The sequence below is a fragment of the Sturnira hondurensis genome, unplaced genomic scaffold, assembly GCF_014824575.4.
Source record: "Sturnira hondurensis isolate 20B ecotype Veracruz unplaced genomic scaffold, ASM1482457v3 Scaffold0000648, whole genome shotgun sequence".
In the NCBI taxonomy this organism is placed as follows: domain Eukaryota; kingdom Metazoa; phylum Chordata; class Mammalia; order Chiroptera; family Phyllostomidae; genus Sturnira; species Sturnira hondurensis.
In genome coordinates this window covers 7,555,767-7,581,911 of record NW_028073279.1, presented here as the reverse complement: position 1 = coordinate 7,581,911, position 26,145 = coordinate 7,555,767, and the positions used below count along the sequence as shown (strand labels likewise).

At 42.4% G+C, this 26,145-nt stretch overlaps 1 protein-coding gene across 1 annotated transcript in view; it reads left to right on the top strand.

Moving 5' to 3' along the window:
* DYNLT5 (dynein light chain Tctex-type family member 5) overlaps positions 1-26,145 on the top strand; it is a 30,131-nt gene continuing 3,986 nt past the window's right edge. The window contains exons 1-3 of the mRNA XM_037042960.1: positions 1-199; positions 2,053-2,159; positions 20,839-20,930. Of these exons, the coding sequence (XP_036898855.1) occupies positions 2,056-2,159; positions 20,839-20,930 (196 nt within the window). The 5' untranslated portion in view covers positions 1-199; positions 2,053-2,055. The remainder of the gene's footprint in view (positions 200-2,052; positions 2,160-20,838; positions 20,931-26,145) is intronic.

Here is a 26,145-nt window from a genome sequence, read left to right as displayed (position 1 = left end):
CAGCTCAGAGGACCACGCAGCTACTCTCGGCCCGGGGAGTGGGGAGGGCTCTGTTTGGAGGAGGTCACCCTGGAGACAGGCCGCGGAGTCCAGGGGGCTGCAAGGGAGGCCTGGGAGCAAGGAGCGCCGGTGTCTGCAGTGGAGGAGCAGGTGTGGGAGACCTCGGTCGCGGCGCTCTTGCAGCTGTGGCCTTGTGTAGGTGAGTCCCGCGCGCCCTTCCCGCAGCGCACGCGGGCGGGAGCGAGAGGGGAAAGAGGACCGCAAGTTCGAGCACCGCAGGGACAGAAGAGGGAGGGCCCCGTGTTGAGAAATGGCCGGCCTGCATTGGCCACGACTTCTGTGACGCGTTACTCCTCTTTCCCCCAACAAATAAGAAAAGGTCTAAAATTTGGCTCCAATTTGGGAACTGGAAGTGGGTTCTGGTCTCTGGTCACACCCCCCCNCTGGTCCCCCCCCCCCCCCCCCCCCCGCATGTCTGGGCTTTACTGTGATGCCCAGTGCAGAGCTGTCCAGCCAGGTCTGCTCACGGGGCAGCCAAATCCTGCTTGAGTCTTCCAGAGGCCAACCCTGCGACTGCAGGCAGCCGCAAGCCCTCTGGGCCTCCAGGGACCAACTCTAGTCTTTGGGGCAGCGTGGGAAACAGGTGAGCAGACAGAGGTGAGCAGATGGAGGTCTGCTGGTGTCCCTTTGGATAGGAACCTGAATGACCCACTTGTTCTCAGTGTGCCTTTTCCACACACATAGGCACACTCATGCAGATGTGCACACACACAGACGCTCACATTCATCCACACACACAAGCACACACTCACATGTATAGCTGTTCATACATACAAGAACATGCACAGAAATGCTCATACAGGTTCACACATACATTCAGCGCATAACACATCACACACAAAGGTTCACACACACAAAGGCACACACTCAGGTACACACAGATAATCACTCATTCACACAGATGTGCGTACAGAGATGCTCTTGGGTATACCCAGGCACACGCTTACATTCATGTACACAGCACTCACACTGATACACACAGTTTCACACACTTGTGTGGACTCAAGATCACATACAGGCACATGTCCACAGAGAGACACACTCACAGGCACACACACAAAGAACACACACTCATGTACACACCCTCAGACACAGGCGCACAATCACACACACACAGACCACTGGATCCCTGCCGAGGACACGGTACACCTCTGCCACATTCCTGTGCCCTCAGGACCCTTCATCTGCCTCTGCCCCGACGCTGGGTGCCTGGGCTGGAGGTTGCACTCTTCTCTGCCCACTCGGCTGCCACCTCCTCCAGGGCAGAAACGCAGTCCTCGTTCTGCCATAGTGTTAGGCCCAGTGTCTCTTTGTTAGGGCCCTCAGATTTACAGATAAAATTAGAAAATAACTGTAATGACTATCTGAATTCATGTATATAGGCAGTAGGCCAGTCAAGTTATAGTCTAAGGTCTGGGAGGTCCATTCCTACCACCAGCTTTTAAACAAGCAGTTGTGAGAAGGAGGGGGGAGTTCCAGTAAATTACTGAGTTAGAAGTTCTGTTTACTCCTTACAGAGTAAATCATGGTTGCTTGAAAAAATACTCTTTGGGGAAGACAATTAATTTTAATTTTTAAAGTAACAGCAACAGCAACAATTATTAATTAGCAAAACTATATCAAGAGTAAAAGGGGCAATAAAAATTTTTGCTTTCTGGTGTGGGATAATATCTTTCTTCTACACATGGTTCTCTTTTCTCAACGATCTTAACCTCTTCTGCAGCTTAGCGTCTTGGCTGGGATTTAATATCTGCTCATGTGAAGTGAGTATACTATTGCATAAATAGAAGTTATCAGGGTCATTGTGTGTCTAGTTGTATTGGCCAGAATAACAGCATACATTAAAAATCACTCTTAGGGAAACCCCACTTCCCCATTCAGAAATAGTAGAAAAGTAGCAGTGTACTCTATTTAGAATGAATCTCTGTGTTACACTAAGTGAAACGATGTCAGATCTTTCATTTGCTGTTTTAACGCTATTTTCTCCCATAGGTTATGATGACGTCAGACATTGCTAAAGACAGAAAGGGTCATTCATTGAAGAAAAGGGAGAGTGTGTCTTCTCCAAGCAGGAAGGAACTTCCTGGGCACATCAAAGAGTGAGTAACAGAAAGTCTAATGACTGAAGTTCAATTATTGAATAAACAGGTTCATAATGTTTATCGGGAGAAAATAAAACATTTCCTTTGGGAAATAAGATGAGAGAAAATGGACAATACAAGGTTCAAGTCATCTTTTGGGGTCATATTTTTAAAAAGAAAAAGAAAGTGAGAAAACATAAGTGATATGTTGTTTGCAGTAGCATTTTTCACTATTTGAAAGACTACCCCCCCCCAGTCATCTGCTCAAAAGAAACAATGTATACAATGTAGACTGGCTACTTCTCATAGTACCTTGAATTCTGATCTTCGGTATTATATAAAGACAAAGTTTTTTTGCATTTTGCAATCAATATATACATATACAATGCATTTAGCATTATTTTATACAAATCGTGTAAGGTATTTCTATAGCCATTGTTTGTGTTCTTTTAAGTAGCTGCATAATATTTTGCCAGTTTATAATTCTGGGTTATCTAACCACTCTCCAATTATTGAGCATTTTAAGTTTGTTTCCATTGTTCGTCTGTTCCACGGCATAATGCCTCTGCTTGTTTTCTTCCCAGAAGTAGAATGAGATGGGCAAAACATAATAACTACATTTTTTGGCTCTTGCTGCATATTGCATTTGGTCTCCTGGAGAGATAAATCGATTTTTAATATTTTCATGACATTTCTTTTTGACTGCCATTGAGAAGAAAACAAAACAAATTATTCAGTGCTGAGATCAATTAACTGGGAAAACAGATAGCAGACTTTCCTTCTTAACGGTCTCCAAGGACTGAAGGGTGTGGTGCACTAGTCCCTGTGGGTGTAACCGGAGCCAGTGTGTCCTGTGGGACGGAGGCCAGAAGCGCCGGACTAGATTTACATTATGACTCTGAAACCGAATCTTCCCTCTCTCAGAATGTATGGATGCATGTCCTGCTGGTGTGGTTCAGTGGCTGAGTGCTGGCCAGCGAATCAAAGGGTCACCAGTTCGATTCCCACTCAGGGCACATGCCTGGGTTGCAGGCCAGGTCCCAGTGGTGGCTATGCCAGAGGCAACCACACATTGATGTTCCTCTCCTTCTCTTTCTCCTTCCCTTCCCCTCTCTAAAAAATAAAGAAACAAAATCTTAAAAAAAAAAAAAAAAAGAATGTACTGATGCACTTCTTTTAAATTCCACTTTCCACCCCGGATGTTTGTGGTTTGTGTTTGTCTCCCAGCAAATACAATCTCTCTTTTTTACAGACAACAAATATAAAACAGTACCAATCCTAGCATGTCAGAAGTAAAGCTGGGAGAATGATTAATCTCTGTAACTTTTGCTTCTGACCCTAGCTATTTGGGATGCTATTTCCAATATTTAAATATAAGAGTTTTTTAATCCTTACCTGAGGATATGTTTATTAATTTTAGAGAGAGATGAAGGGAGAGAAAAAGAAAAAAATCAACATGAGAGAGAAATATTGGTTGGTTGCCTCCCGTATGTGCCCAGACAAGGGATTGAACCTGCAACCTCGGTATCTGCCCTGACCGGTAATCAAACCCACAACCTTTTGGCGAATGAGACAATGCTCCAACCAGCTGAGCCACCTGGCCAGGGCCATAAGAGTTCTTTTAAAAATTATTTTAAAATAATTGTTAGCTCGTATCCAACTTTTTTCAAGAAAATATTTATAATAATAATCTGACATAAATTATGTTCCCATGATTAATGAAAAACAACTTCTACCATCCAAAGATTAAACTGTAATCCCTATTTACATAATTTTCATTTACCTCTTCTCTTTCAAAGCAAATTAGAAAGTCATATAGAATCAAAACATGGCCCAGTTTGAAGAATTAGAGATAGCTCTTTATTGATGAAGCATGAGCACAAACTAAAGTAACACAAATAACAAAAATAATTTTATCAACCTATTAGGATAGATTTCTCACTAATAGATCAATTTATTTTGATATATTACAAAGTAGAAATTTGAACTCTCAAGCAAAACATTCAGAATAGATCCTCTATTTGCACTTTTTCTTACATAGCATTGTGAACAGCTTCCACGCACCCTTGCGGTGCAGAGGCCGGTGAGCAGGCTGCCCCCCACCCCACCCACTGTGGCTCCTGCTGACTTTTCATTGCCTTCATCTTAGGCCAGTCTGCTCAGGAGATTCTCCTCTGTGAACCAGTCATCAGCTTGTAGAAAAACTGAAAGCTTAGAGGCTGTCAAATCATGGCATCGTTCTGAAACTGCAATATTTTATGGAAAAGCATATACCTTTCATTTGAGAGTTATTTCATAACAATTTTTGAGTAGACTGATTTCAGTAGAATGAAGTATACCCGGAAGTACATTGTGGACCTAATACACCGTCTCTTTTAATCTCCCCAGCATTAGTCCTACTAGGTGGGCATCCTTCTTACCATCTTACTGTGAAATAACTGCAGCTCAGGAGTCAAGTGACCATTTAATGACTAGGATACAATCCTAAATCATGAGTGTGGCATATAGCAGGGGTTTTCAACCTTCTTCACTTCACGGCACACATAAACTGATTACTAAAAGTCTGTAGTACACCAAAAAATATATTTTTTCCAATCTGACAAAAAATTAGTGTCATTTTGATTCATTTATACCAGATGGCTATTCTTGGGTTGGCTGTTGTCATTTAGATTTGACAATCTAAAGGAACAGAGGTCAGTGCCCCTGACTAAATAGTCAGATATTGCGTGTTTTAAATATGCCTGCAGCGCACCCGTTGACAATCGCCGACACGGAACATCCACAGATCCTTGTCTGCCTCTCTAGCACCATCCTCCCCACCGTCCTGCCAGCACCCACTCTCCAGCCACGCTCACCTCCCACATTGTAACCCCTCAGCCCTCTGCCTCGCCTCTAGCCATTGCTTTGTGCTGCTTTCCCGTGGGACACCCTTATCTGGCTTCCTCCTCTTCCCCTTCAGAACTTTGCGGCCTCTCCATCCCTCCAGGAAACTCTAACAACCCACCTACAACCACCCGCCCTTCCAGACCGGGTTGGGCACTGTTTCTGCGCCTGCTGCTTCCCCTTTCCCGGTGGTACTGTATTTGGCTGCGTTTTTCTTTCTCGCCCTTTAGATTACGGACTTATTTTCCTTTATAACAGTAAACACACAAATAAGGGGAGCAAAGAAGAGTAGAATGTAGATCTACTAGGAAAGCCGCTTCTTAGGTGCGGTATAAAATCAGCACAGATGTAACCCTATGGTTTCTATGTCTACTGTCTTATACAGTAGTAACTAACGCATAACACTGATCCCTGGGCGTAATGGATATCCAAGGAGACTTCTGAATTGCGCAGGGAAGATAGAATTTATAATCAGTGTAATTATTGTTAGCAGTTTTTAGGGTTGGGTGTTTTTAGTCAAATTATGGTTTTGTTCTAATATAATTTTATGTTTTGTTTTTTAAAAAAACATTTTAAACTGGATCTTATTCTCTTGATATAACTGTTAACATGTCACAATTTCTTTCCATATGTATATACATGGCTGTCATCATGCTCTATATTTCACTTCTATAATTAATAGGAATGAGGGCGATAATAGCTGACATTTATTGAGCCCCCACTATGACATCGCTTAACTTAAGCCTCATAGAATCTCTGTTACAGAGGGTGGCAGCCTATGGTTCAAGGACCAAGTTTAACCTGACACCTGTTTTGGTGTAGTTCCCTAGCTAAGTGTGGTTGTTACATGGTTGAAAAAAATTAAAAGGAGAGTAACATTTTCCGTTAGGTGAAAATAATCAGAAACCCAAATTTCCGTATCCATAAATACATTTTTACTGAAACATATCCATGCCTTTTTATGTGTATATTGCCTCTGGCTGCTTTCACACTAGAACTAAAGAGTTGAGTAGTTGCTATAGAAACCATAGGTCCCAGAAAGCCAGAAAACATTGCCATGTGGAATTTTACAGAAACGTTTGCCAACGCTCTATCCCTGCTCTATAAAATAGATGCTATTATCAACTCCAGTTTATAAATGAGAAGACAGGTTCTGAGAGGGTGAGCCACCAAAGCCACAGAATTTGGAAGTGGCAAAAGGGGTTTTGTTTATAGTCAAGTATTCCCACTCTTTGAAAATTGGCTATCTTTGTGTATAACTTGCATTGACGAAGGTCTTCTATTCATTCACCAGAACCTTCTGTTTCCCGTCCCCGGGTAAGAGCAGGTACTTACTATGACATCTTTCTTATGGGAAGCTCAGCCATAGGCAGCCTCTAGCAGCCTTCAAACAGAACTGGAACAGACGTGCTACTCTCATGTTCCTAAAATGGACACTGAAGCCTGAGGTTGAGTTACTTTCCCAGGATCCCCTGACATGATATCCAGGTTTATTATCTGATCTAGTAGGTCAGGCCTAAGGTTAATGATGAAAGAATCTCTCCTTGGCCTCGGACCAAAATTACAGTGATGTCCTGTTACAACAACTTTGAATATGGATCCCACTGGTGGGATCTAACACACATAGTCTTTCACTTATTCATTTATTCAAGTTCTTTGAGCTTGTACTCTGTGTGAATTATTGTGCCTCGCTAGGCATGTAAAGGCAACCAACTGTAGGGTTCTACTCTGGAGAAGCTCGTCTTTTAAGTAAACAAAACACCACCTGGAAATTTTTTTTTCTGTAAAAAGTAGAAAAGATTGTATTCATCACTTGATTTGAAATAAGTATTTATTGACCCTGAGAACATTCCAGGCACTTGCTAAGTGGAGAACCACACAGAAATAATCCCTGCTTGCATGGTTACAGTCTGGTAGGAAAGGCAGTAAACAAATAGGTTTCGGTGTAGTGAATTTGTTCTATGGTGCGCCCTTAAACATGATGATGCCTAGCCTGTTCCCTCACTGTGATAAGTTCTATTGCCAACTAAATCACACTAAAGCCCCCAACAGGATCTGGATGGGATACAACCTCCCCATCAAAGAGAAGTTTAGCAAAACTGAAATGTCTGTGTTCTGAGATTAAACTACAATAATAACTATAATAACTAATATTATGTTGTACATCTAGATTTGGAAACCATTTCACATACAATATCCACCTGATTCTCATAAAAACCCTGTAGATTAAGAACAGAAGGTAATTTTACTATGTCCATTTATCTCGTTGATCACCTTGCTTATCTCAGGAGCAGAGCTGAGTTGAACATACCCCTTATTTCCCAGCACACCGTCGCCATCAGTGTGGGCAAGAGCCCTTGTGTCTGCCCCACTGACCCTCTGCTTCCCATTCTCCTCCCCCTATGGGCATCCGTGTTCATACACACAGCACCACATACGCTACAAGAACACATGCGTACATATTTCAGTGCTGTGTTATATTCATATGTACTCATTTACTTACGGTGTATTATGGTGCTTTGACATCTTAAAAAAAAACTTTCTGAGTGGGAGGAAACTGCTCCCCTTCTGGGTTTAACGGATTCTTAATGACAGCCAAGGTCTCCAGCAGGGAATACGCCTTGTTCCTTTAATATGCAAACTAACCAATGCAGAGCCAGCCCTCTCCTAACTGTACCCCCCTGGACGCACACCCCCCACACCGAAGGAGGCAGTATTCCTCTGCCTTAATTTTCCCAGAGCCAGTACCAGCATCCAGGAACCTCTCCTGTAGTTTAGACTTGGAGCTCCCAGAAATTATTCAGACCAGCCAGTCCTGAGCTGTTTCCCCTGCCCAGCTTGGCCCTTCCCTCAGAGACCCCAGTAAAGGCTCTTGCCCTGGTTCTTCCTTGCCCCTGTCATGCACCCTGACCAACCAGTGTTTTTCCATGTGGCCCTACACGGCACGGCATGACCCTGGTCTCTAAGACCTGTGAGTTTAATGTTTACCAGAGCCTCTCCTCTGTCTCCTTTAGTGGCTGCACCTGAATGACCATCTCATAAAAGAATACACAGCAAATTCTTATCAAAGATAAGCATTTTTAAAAATTTAATTCTTGTTCAAGTACAGTTTTCTGTCTTGTATTCTCAGCCCTGCCCCCCCAGTGCTCCTCACCTCCCTCTCATTTCCGCCCCCCACCCTTAGTTATTGTCCATGTGTCCTTTAGACTTGTTCATTTGAGTCCTTCCCCTTTTCCCCTGTGATTCTCTCCCCTCTCCCCTCTGGACCCTGTCAGCACGTTCTGTATTCCAGTGTCTTTGGTTACATTTTGCTTGCTTGTTTGTTTTGTTGTTTAGATTCCTGTTAATGGTGATATCACATGGTATTTGTCTTTCACCACCTGGCTTATTTCGCTCAGCATAATGCTTTCCAGTTCCATCCATGATGTTGCAAAGAGTAGAAGCTCCTTCTTCCTTTCTGCAGCATAGAATTTCATTGTGTAAATGTACCATAGTTTTTTGATCCAGTCATTGACCGATGGGCATCTAGGTTGCTTCCAACTCTTGGCTATTGTAAATTGTGCAAAGATAAGCATTTTAAGGCCCTGGCTGGTGTAGCTCAGTAGATTGAGCACAAGCCTGCAAACCAGAGGATTGTGGTTCGATTCCCAGTCAGGGCACATGCCTGGGTTGCAGGCCAGTTCCCTGCAGGCCAGTTCCCAGCAGGGGACGCACGAAAGGCAACCATACATTGATGTTTCTCTCCCTCCTTCCCCTCTAAAAATAAATAAATAAATAAAATCTTTTTTAAAAAAGCATTTTTGACTTAACAAAAATGGTGTTGTGCTATAAATTTCATTTGTTTTCTCAGCCTCATATATCTCAGTCTACACATGTGTTTTATATATTTATTCATGCAACTATGGCTATCTAGCTCCTTGCTTTTTACTGCTGCATAGTGGTCCTTAACCACCACATGTCATATGTATTCTTATCCTTGGGCTGAGGATCAACACCGAGGGTGGCTTTCACCCCCTGTCAAAGCCTGCAGTACCATGGGGAACATCTCTGTCTATAATCCTTCACTGGCATCTTTGTAAAAGCTGCCCTAGGAAAGGGATCCGAGGTAAAAGCATTCATATTAAGGAAGATCTGAACTGGAGAAATAATCTATAGATGAAGGTGCTTAAATAATAAATATCAATGCTTCTCAAATTAATCTATGAAGTCAATATATCTCAATCAAAGTTTATTTGTACCTTTTGAGAAACTCAGCAATTTTATTTTTTAATATATTTTATTGATTACTCTATTACAGTTGTCTTATTTTCCCCCTTCACTCCCCTCCACCTTGCACACCCCCTCCAACCGACATTCCCCCCTTTAGTTCATGTCCATGGGTCGTACATGTAAATTCTTTGGCTTCTACATTTTCTATACTATTCTTGCCTTCCCCCTGTCTATTTTCTACCTACCATCTATGCTACTTATTCTCTGTACCTTCTTCCCCTCTCTCCTCCTCCCACTCCCCTGTTGATAACCCTCCATGTGATCTCTATTTCTGTGGGTTTTTTCCTGTTCTATTTGCTTAGTTTTTGTTTTTGTTTTAGGTGTGGTTGTTAATAACTGTGAGTTTGGTGTCCTTTCACTGTTCATATTTTTTATCTTCTTTTTCTTAGATAATTCCCTTTAACATTTCATATAATAAGGGCTTGGTGAGGATGAACTCCTTGAACTTGACCTTATCTGAGAAGCACTTTATCTGCCCTTCCATTCTAAATGAAAGCTTTGCTGGATAGAGCAATCTTGGATGTAGGTCCTTTCCTTTCATGACTTGGAATTCTTCTTTCCAGCCCCTTCTTGCCTGTAAGGTCTCTTTTGAGAAATCAGCTGACAGTCTGATGGGAACTTCTTTGTAGGTAACTGTCCCCTTATCTCTTGCTGCTTCTAGGATTCCCTCCTTAATTTTAACCTTGGATAATTAATTATGATGTACTTTGGTGTGTTTCTCCTCAGGTCTCACTTCTTTGGGACTCTCTGAGCTTCTTGGACTTCCTAGAAGTCTATTTTCTTTGCCAGACTGGGGAAGTTCTCCTTTACTATTTGTTCAAATAAGTTTTCCACTTGCTCTTCCTCTTCCCCTTCTAGTACCCCTATAAATCAGGTGTTGGAATGTTTAAAGATGTCCTGGAGGTCCCTAACCTTCTCCTCATTTTTTTTTGAATTCTTGTTTCTTCATTCTTTTCTGGTTGCATGTTTTTTTCTTCCTTCTGGTCCACTTGATTTGAGTCCCACTGTCCTTCCCATCACTATTGGTTCCCTATACATTTTCCTGTATTTCCCTTAGTGTAGCCTTCATTTTTTTAATCTAATTTGCAACCAAATGCAACCAATTCTGTGAGCATCTTGATTACCAGTGTTTTCAACTGTGCATTTGATAGGTTGGCTATCTCTTCATCGCTTAGTTGTATTTTTTCTGGAGCTTTGATCTGTTTTTTTGTTTGGGCCATTTTTTGTCTTGACATGCCTGTTACATAGTGAAGGGTAGAGCCTCAGGTGTTCACTCCGGCAGGACAACCCAAGTAGCTGTGTCGTGATGCTGTATGTGGGGGAGGGGTCCGAGAGGGAACAATGATGCTTGCTCCACTCTCTCTCAGATTTTAGTCCCCTCTGCCACTTCCCACAGGTAAATTGGGCCCTTCTGGTGCTGGTTCCCAGGTGGGTGGGCTTGTGTACATTCTAGGACCCTGTGGGTGTGTCTCCAATGAGCTCTCCTGTGAGGCTGGGAGTTTCTCCCAGTACCTCGACCCCCACAGGTGTTTTCATTCAGTGGCTTGAGGCTTTATTTAACTGCACTCTGAGGCCCTGGGATGCAAGGTCTGTTCCTCTCCACTGTTGTCTCTCCCAGTTTATCTGCATTCGAAGGTGGGACCTCCCAGTCCTCAGTCCATTGCCTGGCTGGGTCCGCCAGCCACCACTCTGCCAGGAGTCCTCTCCACCAGGCTGCCCATCTCTGCCCCTCCTACCAGTCTGGACAAATGTGTCTTCTTTAACTGTTTGGTTGTTGGACTTCCATACAGTTCATTTTCCTGTCACTTCTGGTTTTTTTTTTGTTTGTTTTTAAATTGTTGTCATTCTTTTTTTGGTTGTGGGAGGAGGTGCAGTGTGTCTACCTATGCCTCCATCTTGCAGGAGTCCTCAGCAAACAGTTTAAAAATTTATAAATAATAAAAGACTGCTAAGTGAAATAAGCCAGTCCGAGAAGGACAAATACCATGCTTTCCCTCATATGGGAAGTCTAACAAACAAACTGAACTAACCAAGAAAGCAGAGACAGACTCATAGATGGAGAACAGATGATAACTAGTGGGGGGAGGGGAAGTTGGGTGGTGAACGGACTGAGCAAAAAGGAAAAAGGATTCATGGACATGGACAACAGTGTGGTGGTTGGGGGCAGGGGAGAGGGATATAAGGGGGCAAAGTGGTAATGGAAAAATACAATAAAGATTATATAAAAAGAAAGAAAAGAATTCTAAATAACCAAGTTAACTTTCAAGAGTGAACATAGAGGAAGAATTCTTCCTATCAGATATTAAGATATACCCACAAAGCTGTAATAACAAAAATGATAATAAACGCAGGAATATACAAAATAACCAATGGAACCAAAATTTTAGAAGTAGACCCATAAGTACCCTGGCTGGGTTGCTCAGTTGGTTGGAGTGTTGTCCCATCTGCCAAAAGGTTGCAGGTTCAGTTTCCAGTCAAGGCACCTGTCTAGGTTGCAGGTTCAATCCCAGGTCAGGGCACGTATGGGAGGCAACCCAGCAGTTCCTTTCTCTCTCTCTCTCTCTCTTTGCTCTCTCTAAAATCAATAAACATACCTTTGAATATGTATTTTTTAAATTTTTTAAACAATAGATGCATAAATATATGGAAATATAATATGTAAGCAATGAGGAGATGATGCATTTTGATAGATTGTGTTGGGAGAACCCCGGCTCAACATGTGAAGGAAAATAACACTGGATTTTACCTTACAAATTATTTGTGTAGTAGACTCCAGGTGGACGACTGAAATGGGGCCAGCTATAAAGCCAAATAGGAGAGTGTCTTTGTGTTCTTTGCGTAAGATTTCTTAAATAAGATCCCAACATGAAAAACAAAACCCACAAATAAATTAGGGACAAAAACCTTGATAAATAGAGCTACAATAGATCATAACATTTCTATTCGACAAAGAATACGATAGACACAGTTAATAAGCTGGTAAAAGATGTGTTTTTTTAAATCATGCACATTAACAATAAAAAAGGAAAACCACTTAAAAATAGTAGAATGAAGTAAACAGCCATTCGCAGAAGCAAAGCCCCGGTGCCTGACAGAACATGAATTGACACTCGACAGCAGAAGGTGAGAGATGCTGAGCCTCGAGTTGGGACTGGGAAAGCGCAGGTCAAAACACGATGCCATTCTGAACCCAACTGATGCCGGAATATGAGAATGGAGAATGGTACCCAGTGGTGGCAAGGCAAGTGAAAATGAAAACTGGTACAGCCATTCAGTCAAGAAATCTAGCAGCATTTAGAGAAACAGGGTTTTGTGGGTCCTCCTACCCCCATACACAGAGGAAACTGAGCCTTGGGGCGGACGTGCTGGATTATCACACTCCCGGGTGACAGAATGGATAATCTGTGCTTCTCCGACCCTAGAATTTAGAGGTATTGTCAAAATATTTCTATCTGGTACAGGCTGAATTGTGTGCCCCCGCCTAATTTTCCCAACAGATCCATATATTGAAGTTCTAATTCTCATACTTCAGAATGTGACTTTATTTGTAAACAGAAACTTTAAAGAACTGATTGAGTTTAAATGACTTCATAAGGGTGAGTTGTAATTCAGTACGGCTGATGTCCTTATACGAAAAAGAAATTTGGACCCGACCTGCACAGAGGGAGACAGTAGGAAGGCACAGAGGCAAAGAGGCCACCTACAAAGTGAGGAGTGAGGCCTGGAGCAGATCCTTCTGTGATGGCTCTCACAAGGAACCAATCCAGCCAGCCCCTTGGTTTCGGACTTCCAGTCTCCAGAACGGTGAGGCAACGAATTTCCCTTGTTTTGCGATGGCCGCCTCGGCGCACTGATGCAGCATTTCCAAGGAGGAAGTGCCAGAGCCACGGCACAGTCAGGGGGCCGCAGGGGCCGGCTCAGAGGCCTGCTCTGCACCGGCTGGCTCCTGCCCGCTTCCAGCTTACGTAGGAACAAACTACTGATTTTACGTAACTTACTATGCCCTCTTTGCCTCAGTTTGTTCCTTTATAAAATGAGATGAAAAGAAATCATTGCCCTTTCGTGGTGTGGTGAGAATTTATTGAAATAACACATGGGAACACCTAGGATGGTTCTTGGCATGTCTAAGTACAGAACAAGTACAGTATTAACTGTTGTTATCACATAGAATTTTGGAATCAAACTAGGCTTGAATGTGAATCTCAGATATTCTGCTTAACTACTATTAAATAGTTACAATTTAATATTCTTTGAGCTTTACTATATTATTGATAAAGTGAGAAAAACCGTGACTCATCACAGATTCATTTTGTTTATTCATTGAACAAATTGTTGTTGCCACAGTTACGGGCATCATGCAAGATGCTAAAGATACAGTAGTGAACGAAAGGGCCTGCTCCTGAACCCAAGCTGTTTCTCTCACCCGGATCACAAATAATGCCCATTGCCGATTAGTGCGCACGCCTCCGTCCTTGCCTTACTTGATGTCTCAGCAACATTCCACACTATTTCCCACTCCTTTCTCCCGGAAACACGCTCCTGTTTTCCTTCTACCTTACTGGTCTCTCCTGCTCGGTCTCCTCTTGCCCATCCTTTTCTTCCCAGTTTCTTCATGTAGAAGTGCCTTCGGGAGCAGTGCCTCATCCTCCTCTCCTCTTGTCCTCTTCTCCCTTCAGAGATCTACTCCAGTCTAGTGACAGACACAGACCTGGTGTTAGGCCCCCAGGTGTGTACCTTCAGCCCACCGTCTTTCACAGACCTCCGGCTTATAAAGCCAACTATGCACTGAACGTTCACCTCAAGACCTAGTATACATCTCAAACTCAGCACTCTCACAACTTAACTCTTTAAATTACCTAGGTGCCATGACTGGGGATCAAACCTGCAACCCTGGCATCTCAGGACAACATTCTAACCAACCGAGCTAGCTACCTGGCCCGGGCCCACAACTTAACTCTTTATCTAACGGCACTCCTTCCCATTTATCAGGAAATCCTTCTGGATCAACTTTGAAAATACATCCAGGGCCTGACTCCCTACCACTTCCCTCGACTGCTGTCATCTCAGTCTCAGTCAGTGGATTAATCAGCTTGAGCTGCTGTTAACAAAATGCATAGACTGGTTGGCTCCGACAATAGGAATTTATCTTCTCCCAGTTCCAGAGGTTCAAAGTCTGCAATCAGGGTGCCAGAGCATCAGGTTTGGGTGCGGGCCCCCTTCCTGACATATAGATGGCCACCTTTTCACTGTGTCCTCCCATGGCCGAGTGTGACCTCTGGTGTCTCTTTTATAAGAAACCAGTTCTGCCCGCTCAGGGCCTCACACCTGGGACCTCGTTTAACCTTAGCCACTCCTTAAAGGCCCTATCTCCAGTATATGGGGGGTCAGGCTTTAACACATGGATTTTAATGAGACACTACTTAGTCCCTAACAGTTGCTGTCCCCCCTAGTCTAAATTCCTCTTTAAGCTTTCTAACTGGTCACCCTGTTTTTACCCATGCCAGCCTGCAGTCTGTTCTCAACACAACAGTTGAAGTGATCATTGTAAAATATAAAGTGAATCTTGTAATTTCTGTGCTCAAAACTCTCTACAGGCTCCTGCTTTATCAGAGTAAAAGCCAAGGTTTTACAAAGGCCTGCAACGTTCTACATGGTCTAGCTACCTGACACCTTTGTAACCTCATCTCCTGCAGCCTCCTGTCGGCCCCTCCGCTCCAGCTCCCCGGCCACCAGGGAGTCCTTCAAAGCACCAGGCAGCCTCCCATCTCCACACCTGTGCAAGGGGCTCCCTCTGTTCAAGACTCTCCCCTCAGATACCCACCGGGCTCTTTCCTCCCCTCCTCCAATCCCTTGCTCATGGAATCCTGTCTAGACCTTGACAGCACCCCCAACCCCAACCACTTCCCTTAACTACGCTCTTCTTTCCTCGTAGCATGTATCACCTCCTAACATAAGGTATAATTTACTTATTTAGTGGGTTATTGTTCATTGTCTGTTTTTTCTCACTAAGTGTCATGAGGGCAGAGATCTTAGTTTTTCTTTTTTTCACTATTGTGTCCGAAGGACCCAGAATACTGCCTGGCACAGTAGTGACTCTATGAGCATTTTTTGACCATTGAAGGAATAATGATCACATTATCCTAGTTTCTGAACAAGCAAGTTCTTTTGCTAACGAACAGGGTAGTTTCACAGGTTCGATATGTGTGTTATAGTAAGTTCAGAGTGGCTAATGGCTTTTATCTTGTGGACATAAGATGCATTCACAGCAAACAGAGAAGCACTTTCTCATATCTTTAAAACAAGGTCTACTTTTACCTCATTGTTGAGACCTTCCATGGTGCATCTGTGTTGAAAACCTGTAGAGAGAGACCCCACTTCTCTGTGATGGTCACCCCAGCACTGCAGAGGCAGCTGTGCTGCCCACACCCTCAGCCTTGCCTTTCTGCCAATTGCCAAGGGCAACATGACTTGAAACTACGCATTCGCATTCCTCTGAGAGGTGCAACAGAAGTTTCAACAGCTGTCGTTGACCTTAACCTTACCTTTCCTTGGATGAACATTAGCTCAAGGGACTTCAGACACTTTGAGTTTCTATTCTATGTGCTCGAAAATGGTTCTATTTTGTCAGCTGCCTTTCTTAGGTTATCTTCAGTCACATTTGAGCCGGTTGATTCACAGGTCACAGGGTGCATTCTTTGTCCTTTAGAATCGTTCCTCCTCAAAAAAATGCATTTCACAAGAGCACGGATCGTGTCGTTTTTTCTCTTCTCTTTAATTTCTGAAAAAAATTTCTGATTCTTGTTTATACTTTAACTTTTCTCTCAGTAGTTAGATGGGACCGATAATGTCAGTAAAATACCTTAACATAAAAATACAGCAAATTTACTATAGATTAAATGGCCATAAAGCTACCAGGTAACATAACTTCTACAGACGGGAGTAGAGTAGGTATGCTTTTGCTTTTAAGCATAACATACATAAAATTGTATGTAGAAATTTTGAGATGGGAAGTTCTCAAGGAAGTGCATTGCGATGCATATTTTATCTTGCTTTCTACATCTTGTTGCTCAAACACAAGAACTGTACTTTTTCTTTGTATTGCCAGTACTTCCTACTTTGCCTGCCAGATTCTGGGCAAGAAATATTTGTTGAAAGAATAAATAAAAAACAAGAACAAAAAAAGGTGCTAATTTATACCCTGGAGCCTGTTTTTTCTCCATGTGCTCTGAAATATTGCCACTGGGGGGCAGCACGTGACTTTAGTAATGAGTTTAAGGGAAAAGTCATGCTTAAATAACACCATTCAGAATATGTAATTCCAGGTGTTTGATGGTAACAAATGAAAGGAAGAGATGATATTCTGACCTTCTTAATCTGCTAAATTAATGTCTCCAAGGCTGCCTGGGCATTTAAGTGTTGTCTTTTACTGCAGTTTCAAAACTTCTAAGTAATAATGGCAGTGAAAATGTCTGGGAATGAATTCTCAATAATAATTATATAATATTTGTGCCTGGTGAGATTTCATGAAATAATTGTTGCTAGCTTTAACAGTCAAAACAAGACATGAGTTCTTGTATTTATTCTGTGTGGAATGGTCAGCATCAAATTTTTAAGATGTTTTCAGGAAAACTAAATTTCACGGAAGAATAAATATATTCCATTTCCTTAGCTATTTAACTTTTTAAGGTTATGCCCCTTTTCTGTGTAATCAGAACCAGGCTGTTGGTTTAGAATGGCACATTTCCAGTCAATCAAGTCCAGCATGCAAGGGTCACTTTTATCTGTGTGGACCAATTTTAAGCAGCTATTTCTGCATCCAGGTTAATTTCAAGTCTGTTTCAGCACTAGTACACATGATTACAAGTATTACCTGAAATTTGCATTGGACTATATCAATTGTTACTCTTCTCTCTACAACAACTTTAGTTGATTTGTTCAGTGTTGTGACCCATTGACACCAGGTTTACCATTTTCCTGTATTTACATTTTGAAATTGACTTTCGAGAGGGACAGAGGAGAACAGAGAAAGAGAGAGAGACTGACTGATTTGATGTTCCACCTATTTATGCATTCATTAGCTGCTTCTCGTACATCCCCTGACTGGAGATCAAACCTACAACCTTGACGCATCGGGACAGCACTCTAACCAACTGAGCAACCCAGCCAGGGCCTCTTGCGTTTACTTTTACTCTACCTTCCTTTCTAAAATGTGACAGCTCTTTTGCATACATGTTGCCCACTGAATTTTTTCTTCATGTATGCCAACAAGCTGATGACAAATAAATTGCAAGAACATTTTTCACTTTGAAAAAATAACATCAATTACAGCACTCCCTGTGCAATGAGATCATGGCTCTAGAAGGGTTAGTATTATAAACTAGGGAACGGCTGGTCATACGTAACTGAAATCCATCTCCTCTCAATGTTGTGACAGATACTAAATGAATTTATTGTGCTGTGTGTGGAGAATTGGTAATTAAAATAAGTTTTCTCTTTGAACATCTCACATTTCCAATGGCTTTAGTAAAGCTGTCTCTCAGTTGAAAATATGTATGTCTTTCTGAGTCAGTATTCTGAATTGACATTTGTAATTCCCGATTTTCAAATATAGGATCTTGTCTATTTCTAAAAATGTACTGACTTCATATTCTGGTTTAATGTTAATTGCCCAGATTGAAAGTGTTTTTTAATATTTTGTCTTTTTACAAGGAATAAATATCTTATTTTTTCTGTTCACCTTATTCTTCTCTTTACTATTCTCTCTCCCCTTTTCCAACCCATCTCTTTCTAATGTTGAAACTATCAGGTTCCAGTTCCAAAAAATACCATAAACAGGAATTTTTTAATAGTATAATTTCTTATAATTTTTCCATGAAGTTATAGTCTTGGTTTGTGCATGATCAGCCATCCAAAGTACAGAAATTGATAGAGTAGGCAAATATTTACCTTCTGCATGACAGGAGCCAGCAGGCTTACAGCAGAATTCCTGAAACCTCACTCCCTGGAGCCTTATGTCCTCCACTAGCTCCAAGCTTTGTGTTCTATTACTTGCAGCATCTCACTCCCAAGAAACAAACTCTGTGTCAGTTAGAATTTGAATCAGTTATAGCCAGTGCTTCTTATAATACTAATTTTTAAAAACAAAAACAGTGACTTAAACCAAATAGAAATACATTTTCTCCTACATAAGAAATATGTAGGGGAGGAGTTCAGAGACCTAGACATCTATTTTTCTGATCTGTAATCCATAATATCACCTCAAGACCCAAGATAGTTGCTGGGCTCTTGCCATCATACCCATATTCCAGTCATCACAGAGGGCTTCTCTTGATTGAACTAGTTCTTTTAAGAAAGCTCTTTCAGAACTTCCACGCAAAACTTTCACTGACATCTCATTGACTCCCGAGCCACATGGCCCCAACAACACCACAAAAGTCTAAGATTTTGTCTTTAATTTAGAGAGAAACACTCCTACAAATTTCGGGTTCTGTTATGAAGGAAGAAAGGAAGGAAGGAAGGCAGGCTAGCAGTTTTTTTGTGTCATTTTACTTTGTTCTTTCTAGTTTTCGATATGTTTTGAACTTTGAACTATGACTCCCATGGAAATAAAAAGACACTGAATGAAATTATCTTCAGTAAATCAAAAAGTCACAGCAGAAGTTTCTATTTGCACACAGTCTTCAGCCAGTGGGGAATTTAAGCTGTCCTTTGACACCGACTTCATACTGAAAATATTATAAACTGTGTGAATATCAATTAAGTAACATGGTAAGAGCAAAGCAATCATGAGGGCTGTTTGTAAAAATCTCTATTTGCTTTTTTATCTGTGTCTTCTAATCCTGCTGGCTTGTACCAACTCCACTTCTTTTCCTGTGAGTTTTTAGCATGGTATTCTAAGTAGGAAAGAAATCACGTATTTTTTTATTAATACCTTCTTATGTGTGTGCAAGTTTTCATTGCAATAACTAATTTTTTCAGGTAGCCATTACTCCTCATTTCATTCTGTCAGATACAGTCACATGTGACACTTTGTCCCTGAGAGGTAAATAGGATATTTGAAATCAGCTCGTCTTTCCTACCTGTATGGAAGTAAGCCTTTTGCATCGGTTCCCAGCATCTCTGAAATGGGTAGAATAATGATCTTTTACTTCAGAGAGTATTGTGCAGGTAAGATAAGATCACCATAGGAAATGTTTTGCAAAGTTAAAAGTAGCATTTGTAATATTGGGACAGGCTGGCTTATCTTAGAATCAAGGGGCTTATGTGATGCTGGGTGTTCTCAGCAGAAGCTTTCGTCTCTGGTACCGCCCACAACACCTGCAGCCAGTGTAACCAAACAGGCTGGTTGCTACTTCAAAGGGCAGCAAAAAATTGAGGACGGCAGGTGCCACAAGGATAAAGACTAAATCACTAATCCAGAAATCCATCGTGAAAAGGCAGCCGTCATTTCTTGCATCACCTTCTTGGGCTGGGTGGGTAAACCTTAATTTATCGTGTAAACTCTATTGTATCAAAGGATTTTTTAAATGTATGTTACCCGTAATTGTCTTAAAACATATTTTTGCAAGAAGCTCACTGATTCCAAACAGTTGAGAACGACGTGTTTTAAACTCCTCGTAGCAGAAAATAAAATCCCAGAAGATGAAGGACAAATATCTCTTTCTCATTTAATTAAAGCAAAAACACAGTCTGCTTATAAAAGTGGTCACTCCGAAAACACATGCAAACTATCATATCTCCTCCTTTGAAATGACATCTGGCTCAACGCCCCGCTTTCACAGGTGGAGAGGATGGGGGCGGGGGGGCGGGGGGGGGGGTAGAGCATTCCGGGACTGCCATTGGTGACAGCCGGTTGCCTCTGAATTAAGTTGACTTAAGTAGTGCCTGGGGGACACACGGGCTCTTCTTGAATTGGGTCTCCTGTGCAGCACCTGGATAAGCTTAGATTGCCTTGGTAACCAAGCCTAAACCCTTTCTCAACGTTGAAAAGGGTGATTGATGCTTATCGATTTACGATAGTTTAGGTGCATTGTGGTTTCTCTCACCACGTAGTGGAGGGTCTTGTTTTTCTTTTTTCTGCTAAAGGGATTTGTGAGGGACATAGAATAGAGCATTCTTTACACCCCCCTTTGTATACACAGAGTGGTTTCCCAACACTTTAAGCTTTCTCCTATATCCCCCAGTCTCTTCTATGAGCTCCGCCCACTTTGAGAACCTTTTTGTCCGCGCTAGAGAGGCAATTCGCAATGGCTTTTGAAATGTGGATTTTGTTACCTTGCCCACAGGCCAGCCATGTACACTTTCTTAACAATTGGACGCCCAAGCACTGCACTGGGCTTCAAACACTGTACTGAGACCTCCTCACACTTTAGTGTTTCCATTTCTCAAATGGTTTATACAGATCACCAGGATATCTAGATGGGACTTGCTTGAAATTTTTTAGAAAAAAATTTACCTTGGTAATATTTTTGCTGAAAGCAACATTGTGTTTTAGTATTGTTGTTGTAATAATTACTGGAATTTGTTTTCTTCCTTGCTTCCACAGCTCTCTGAGTACTGTGTCTCACATGGACGAACCTAGCCAGCGTGATGGTGCCTCTCGCCTTACAGTGCAGGTGGAAAACACCTATCAGCTCGGTGTGTTATTTTATCATTTGCTCTTATCATAAATTTCTAATTTCCCGAAGGACATTTACTTAAGCTAATATCTGATAACCTGGCATTATCTTCAATGCTAATACAATCTAAGGGACTTTAATTAACTGAGCGATTTGATGCTGCTTTGATGTCTTCCATTTTTTACATATCATCACCCCAAACTTTATTGCTTTCAGAGGGTTCTCTACGCCTTGAACTCTGAGGCACTGAGGCTGCAGGTCTCGATGGGCAGGAGGTCCAGGTCTCTCCCGGGGGAGCAGTCCATCTCCATGGAGATAGCTGGACAGAGGGCACCTTGGCAAGACCTGGGGACAAGCTTTTCTCAAGGAGGAATCTCCCGATACCTTTTCACCCTTAGGGGCTGAGGCTAGGGGGCCTCCAACCCCCAACAATTCACAGTTGATTAATGCTACATGAGTCCTAATCAGCTTCCCCCACCCGGAGAAGGCTGGACTGAGCCAATAGGGAAAAATGGAGGGGGGGGGGTGTCTTAAAGAAAGATGGAGGTTTGAAGGGGTCACATGCGTGGAGACAGGTCAAGTCTGGACCCCTTCACCCCATCTCCTGGTCTGCTTGTGTTCATGCAGGCCACTGACCTGCCCTCCTGGAGGCAACCGTGAAAATGCTTTGGGGTCACCAGAAAGTGAAGTGCAGCTGGCAGGGCCCCCATGACCAGGGAAGGGAGGGTCAGTGTGGACCCCGTGTCCGTGCTGCATCTTGGAAAGCCAGGGTGCAGGACACTGCAAGCTGTGGCTCAGGGAGAAGTAACACCTACATCTACATTAATAATTTTCCTTTCCACCTATCATACCTTATCCTCAGACAGTCCCTGTCAGGAAGAACCCACATCACCCACCTTCACTTTTCCAGGTGAGGGAGCTGCGTGCCAGCTTGTCAGGGGCAGAGCCGGGCCTGCAGTCGGGGCTCGGTGCCTGCTGATCTGGGGAAGATTTGTGGCCAGCAGCAAAGGAGTACGTGCTTGGGGACTGAGAACCATATCACGTAAACACTCGTCTTTGTTCCTTAGCCAAAGCTGAGTTCAGCTCAGGACCTGTGTTGCAACACCCTGCAAAGTGTCATGCATTCTCCCAGGGTCAGGCATTCCACCTTCCCTGACTCTGAACAGTTCCTGCATCTAAAAGGAGTCCAATGGCCAGGCAAGGGGGTCAGAGGACGCCCTATTTACCCAAGTGGGACTCGCCTGTGCTGGGCCCTCTACTGGACCTGGGGGTGGGTCTTAGACACTTAACTCCTGATGCTGCTTTAATTTTTAGCTCTGCCAAATGGGGCCGACTCCCATCGCCTACTTTTCTCTGTCGTTGTTTCCTCAACACAAAGCCAGTCACTGGGAGGCACTGACATGCACGCTACCACTGAACTAAGGGGTTCAGTGAGTATTTGGGGGTTATCTTGTACAGCTGGTTTATATATACTTGAAATGAAGTATATATTTAAAGTATGAAATAAAAAAAGAGATACACATTAAAGTTTTATCCGACAAAACCAACCAATGCTGTGGCTGGGTGGAGAAGAAAGCCTCCAGGCAGAGGCGAATGATTTCTGGTCCCCTGTTGACAGATGTTTATCCCTCCAGCTGAGGCTTTAGATCTTTCAAAACAAAGATCACTGCACCTGCCCCTGGGCTCCCCAGGGGGTCCACAGTGACTATCTTTTCCCATTCTTGTTTCCTCGTAGACCTACTTGTTTTCTCTAAAATTCAGAAGTGTACCTGCCCACTTCTGAATCGATATGTAATTACTGCTCTATAGAAATTCCACAGAGGCTTACCAATGACCAGAGGAAGACTCTGTGGGCCAGAGTGGGTCCACCGGTGGCAGGTAACCTCCAGAAAATTACAGACCATCAGCGCCTCCCCTTAGGCCTTGTAGCGAGTTTTCTATAGTAATCCCCAAGACTACGTGGATTGCGAGGCTCCGTAATTAGTCAGTCCACTGGTATTTTCACAGTGCTACGGCAGGCAGCTAATATTGCTGCCGTCCAATACACTTTTATGCTGCTTCTGGCAACCTTTCCCAGTTTGCGGGGGGGAGGCCATCCTGGCCACGTTGGGCCCATAACATTCTGCCGAAGCTGACACTGGCCTCAAAGACGTAACAGCGACTGATTCTGGGACGGCATAGAACCCTTTGGCTGGTCAAGTCGATCAAAGCCTCCGTACTCAATTCAGGAAACATTGTTTCAGGTGGTGAAGACGCAGATCAGGCCCTGAAACCTGAAAGAACACAGGCGTTCTGGCCGCTTTTGCTCTCTTGCCCTCACGTGAAGCCTGAGACCGAGAAAGAACCAAATCCTAGTGCCATCATTTGAGTCCTGGATCCCAAGCACAATCCACCTTCTTAGTTAGGCAAGCTGGGTCGGGGTGAGGTTGTTGCCACTTACAACTGGAAGATCTCAGCCGTTTGGTGCCTATGATTCGGGGCTCTGCATACTGAAAAAGCTGCGATCCGATTTCAACAAGATAAAGGAGCCGAAATAGAAAGTCGTGTGCTTCCTCTTCCTAAGATGTATTTTCATAACTTATTCCTCAGATAAACAATCTAAATTGTCTTATCAGTTCTAGCAGTAGTGGGTGTTGACACAAGTTAGAAAAGTAGTTTTCCAAATACCTTAGTGTGTGTGTGAGTGTGTGTGTGTGTGTGTGTGTGTATATATAATTTTTAAATATATAATTTTATTTTAATTTTAATAAAAATATAATTTTATTTTATGTACATAAAATAAAATTATACATAGTATTTTCATATTTTTGCAAAAAGTCATGTGAATTATTCTCTTATGATTAAAGGTTTTTTGCTTGAAATACATTTTTAAGCTATCTTATTAAAATATATTCAACTAGCCATCTCATTAAAATCAAAAACATATTTCAACTTCTACTTATCTCTGGGTTTATTTTGCATCTGAAAGCTACTCTATGGGCCTTTGGTAAAGATGTTTTCATAGACACAGAATGCAATACTGACCAGAATAGTGTGGGATGGGAGGGGCAATCACCAATCACCAGCATTATGGTGTGTCATTTTTTGCATTCTATCCAATAATAATTGTATCATCTAAACCTATCTTAAATGTTTAGCATATTTGTCCTCCTTTTATCTGAGTAATTATAGCCACCAAGAATGAATGTAAATGTATTCAGCCAGCAACTATGAAAAACAGAGACATGTATTGAAAAAGATACAAGATATAAGAAACATTATATGTATAAGAAAACATGAATGTAAATTAATGAAAGAAAAAAGGGAATGGAAACAATGAAAGTATACTTCTTATAATATTATAATGACCATTTACATTTGCTCATTAATTACCGAAACATGTAAAAAATACAGGCTATAGGACCCAATGTATTTGAATTTGAATACGAGTTCTGCTAAACCTAAATAAATGATGTTCAAGCAAGGTATTCAGCATCCCCGAATCTCAGTTTCTTCATCTGTAAACAGGAAGAATCCACATATCATAGGGATACTCTGAGAATTAAGTGACGTCATATATTTAAACTGCTTCTCTATTCCTTATGTTATTGCTTCTCAAAATGACTGACTCTAAGGCTTCACCTTGAATCACTAAGAAGAAAAGCCCTCAGTGACATCCAATACAATCTTCTACTGATTATGAAATCAGTTCTCCAGAAGACTTGTTTTGGAGCAATGACTAAAGAAGCGCTTGATTCTTTAAGAACACTGACTGTGAGCACCGAGTCAGATGCGAGTCACTGGCGGCCACAGGCACCGCCACACTGAGACAAGGTACCTGCCTGAAAATGAAACCAACACAATGAAAAATAGAACTTTAAGATGAAGAGAAAGGGAGAGAGTTCAGCTCTTGAGTTCAGCTTTTGACTTCAGCTTCCATGAGACAATCGGGCCCTGTCATGAGATACTGCCTTGGACAGAGCCTCGGGGTCTCTCAGCACTGACTCTGCTCCGCTCTGCGGGGGCCTCCCTTCCTCCCTACTTACACCCTCGCCCATACTGCTGCTTTCTCAGCACAAGCGCTCCTCCATCCTCCCTCAGAACGAGGTGGCAAGAACCACAATAATGTATGAGGCTTGTCCAGAAAGCATCCAGCCATGCCCTATGAAATATAGAGACATTTATTGGAAAAGACACAAGATATAAGGAACATTGTACATAGGACAATGATGCCTCAGTCCCCTTCAAAGTGGGCATCTTGGGACCTCACACAGTTCTGGTTGCCATCAGCTGCCCGGTTGTATTTTCCTGAGTCTCACAGATGCTCTGAAATCTATGAGACTCAGGGAAGCCTTTCAAAGATGATTTTAGTTTTGGGAAAAGCCAGATGATCCAGGGTGTCAAATCTGGGCTGTAAGTGGAGTGAGTCACCTGAGTGATTTGCTGTTTTGCCAAAAAACTCTACAGGAACAGGTTCATTATGGCGATGAAGCTGCCGATCCCCAGTTGCCCAGAGCTGCAGCCTTCTGAATCGTCCAAGTAGTTTCCGTGGAGGAATGTTCAAGCTTAATGCAAAATTTGATGGAGATTTGTTGCTCTACTTGCTCAGTCATTTTTAATGTGATGGCCACACAATACACATGCTCACTTAGTGGCATCTACCTCCCCCACTGACTAGTACAGTGAAGGCATCATTGTTCATGAGTGTGCGTTCCAGCCCACTCTCCTTAGCTGCCAGGTTACACTGATGTTGTGCAAACCATTCTTGTTATATTAACAATGGCTGGACTTTTTCTGGACAAACGTCATGTATCTAATGAGTGGTTTTGTGTAGGTGGCAGACACTGTTGTAAGCACTTTAAATAGTTAACCTCATTTAACCCTAATGAAAAATAATGTGGGAATTCTTATTACCTCAATTTGAGGAAGCTGAAGCACAGATATATTAAATAACCTAATTTTTAACGATTCTCTATTAAATTCATTTTTATGGACAAGCCTGCCTGCCTGCCTGCCTTCCTTCCTTCCGTATTCATCTGATCTTCAGGCCCTTAATTTTTGACTTCCAAAACAATATTTTCCTCTTAAAAATTTTTCAGAAAAAAGAAAAGAAAAAAAGCTTTGACATTCACATCAGTTGACTCTAAAAGTAGCTTCAGGAGCATATTTGGGAAGTCAAAAGCTGAATACTGGCTCTTTCCCTCTCTTTGTACCTCAGCATCCCTGCCTGAGCGAGGCAGTGCTGATTCTGGCTG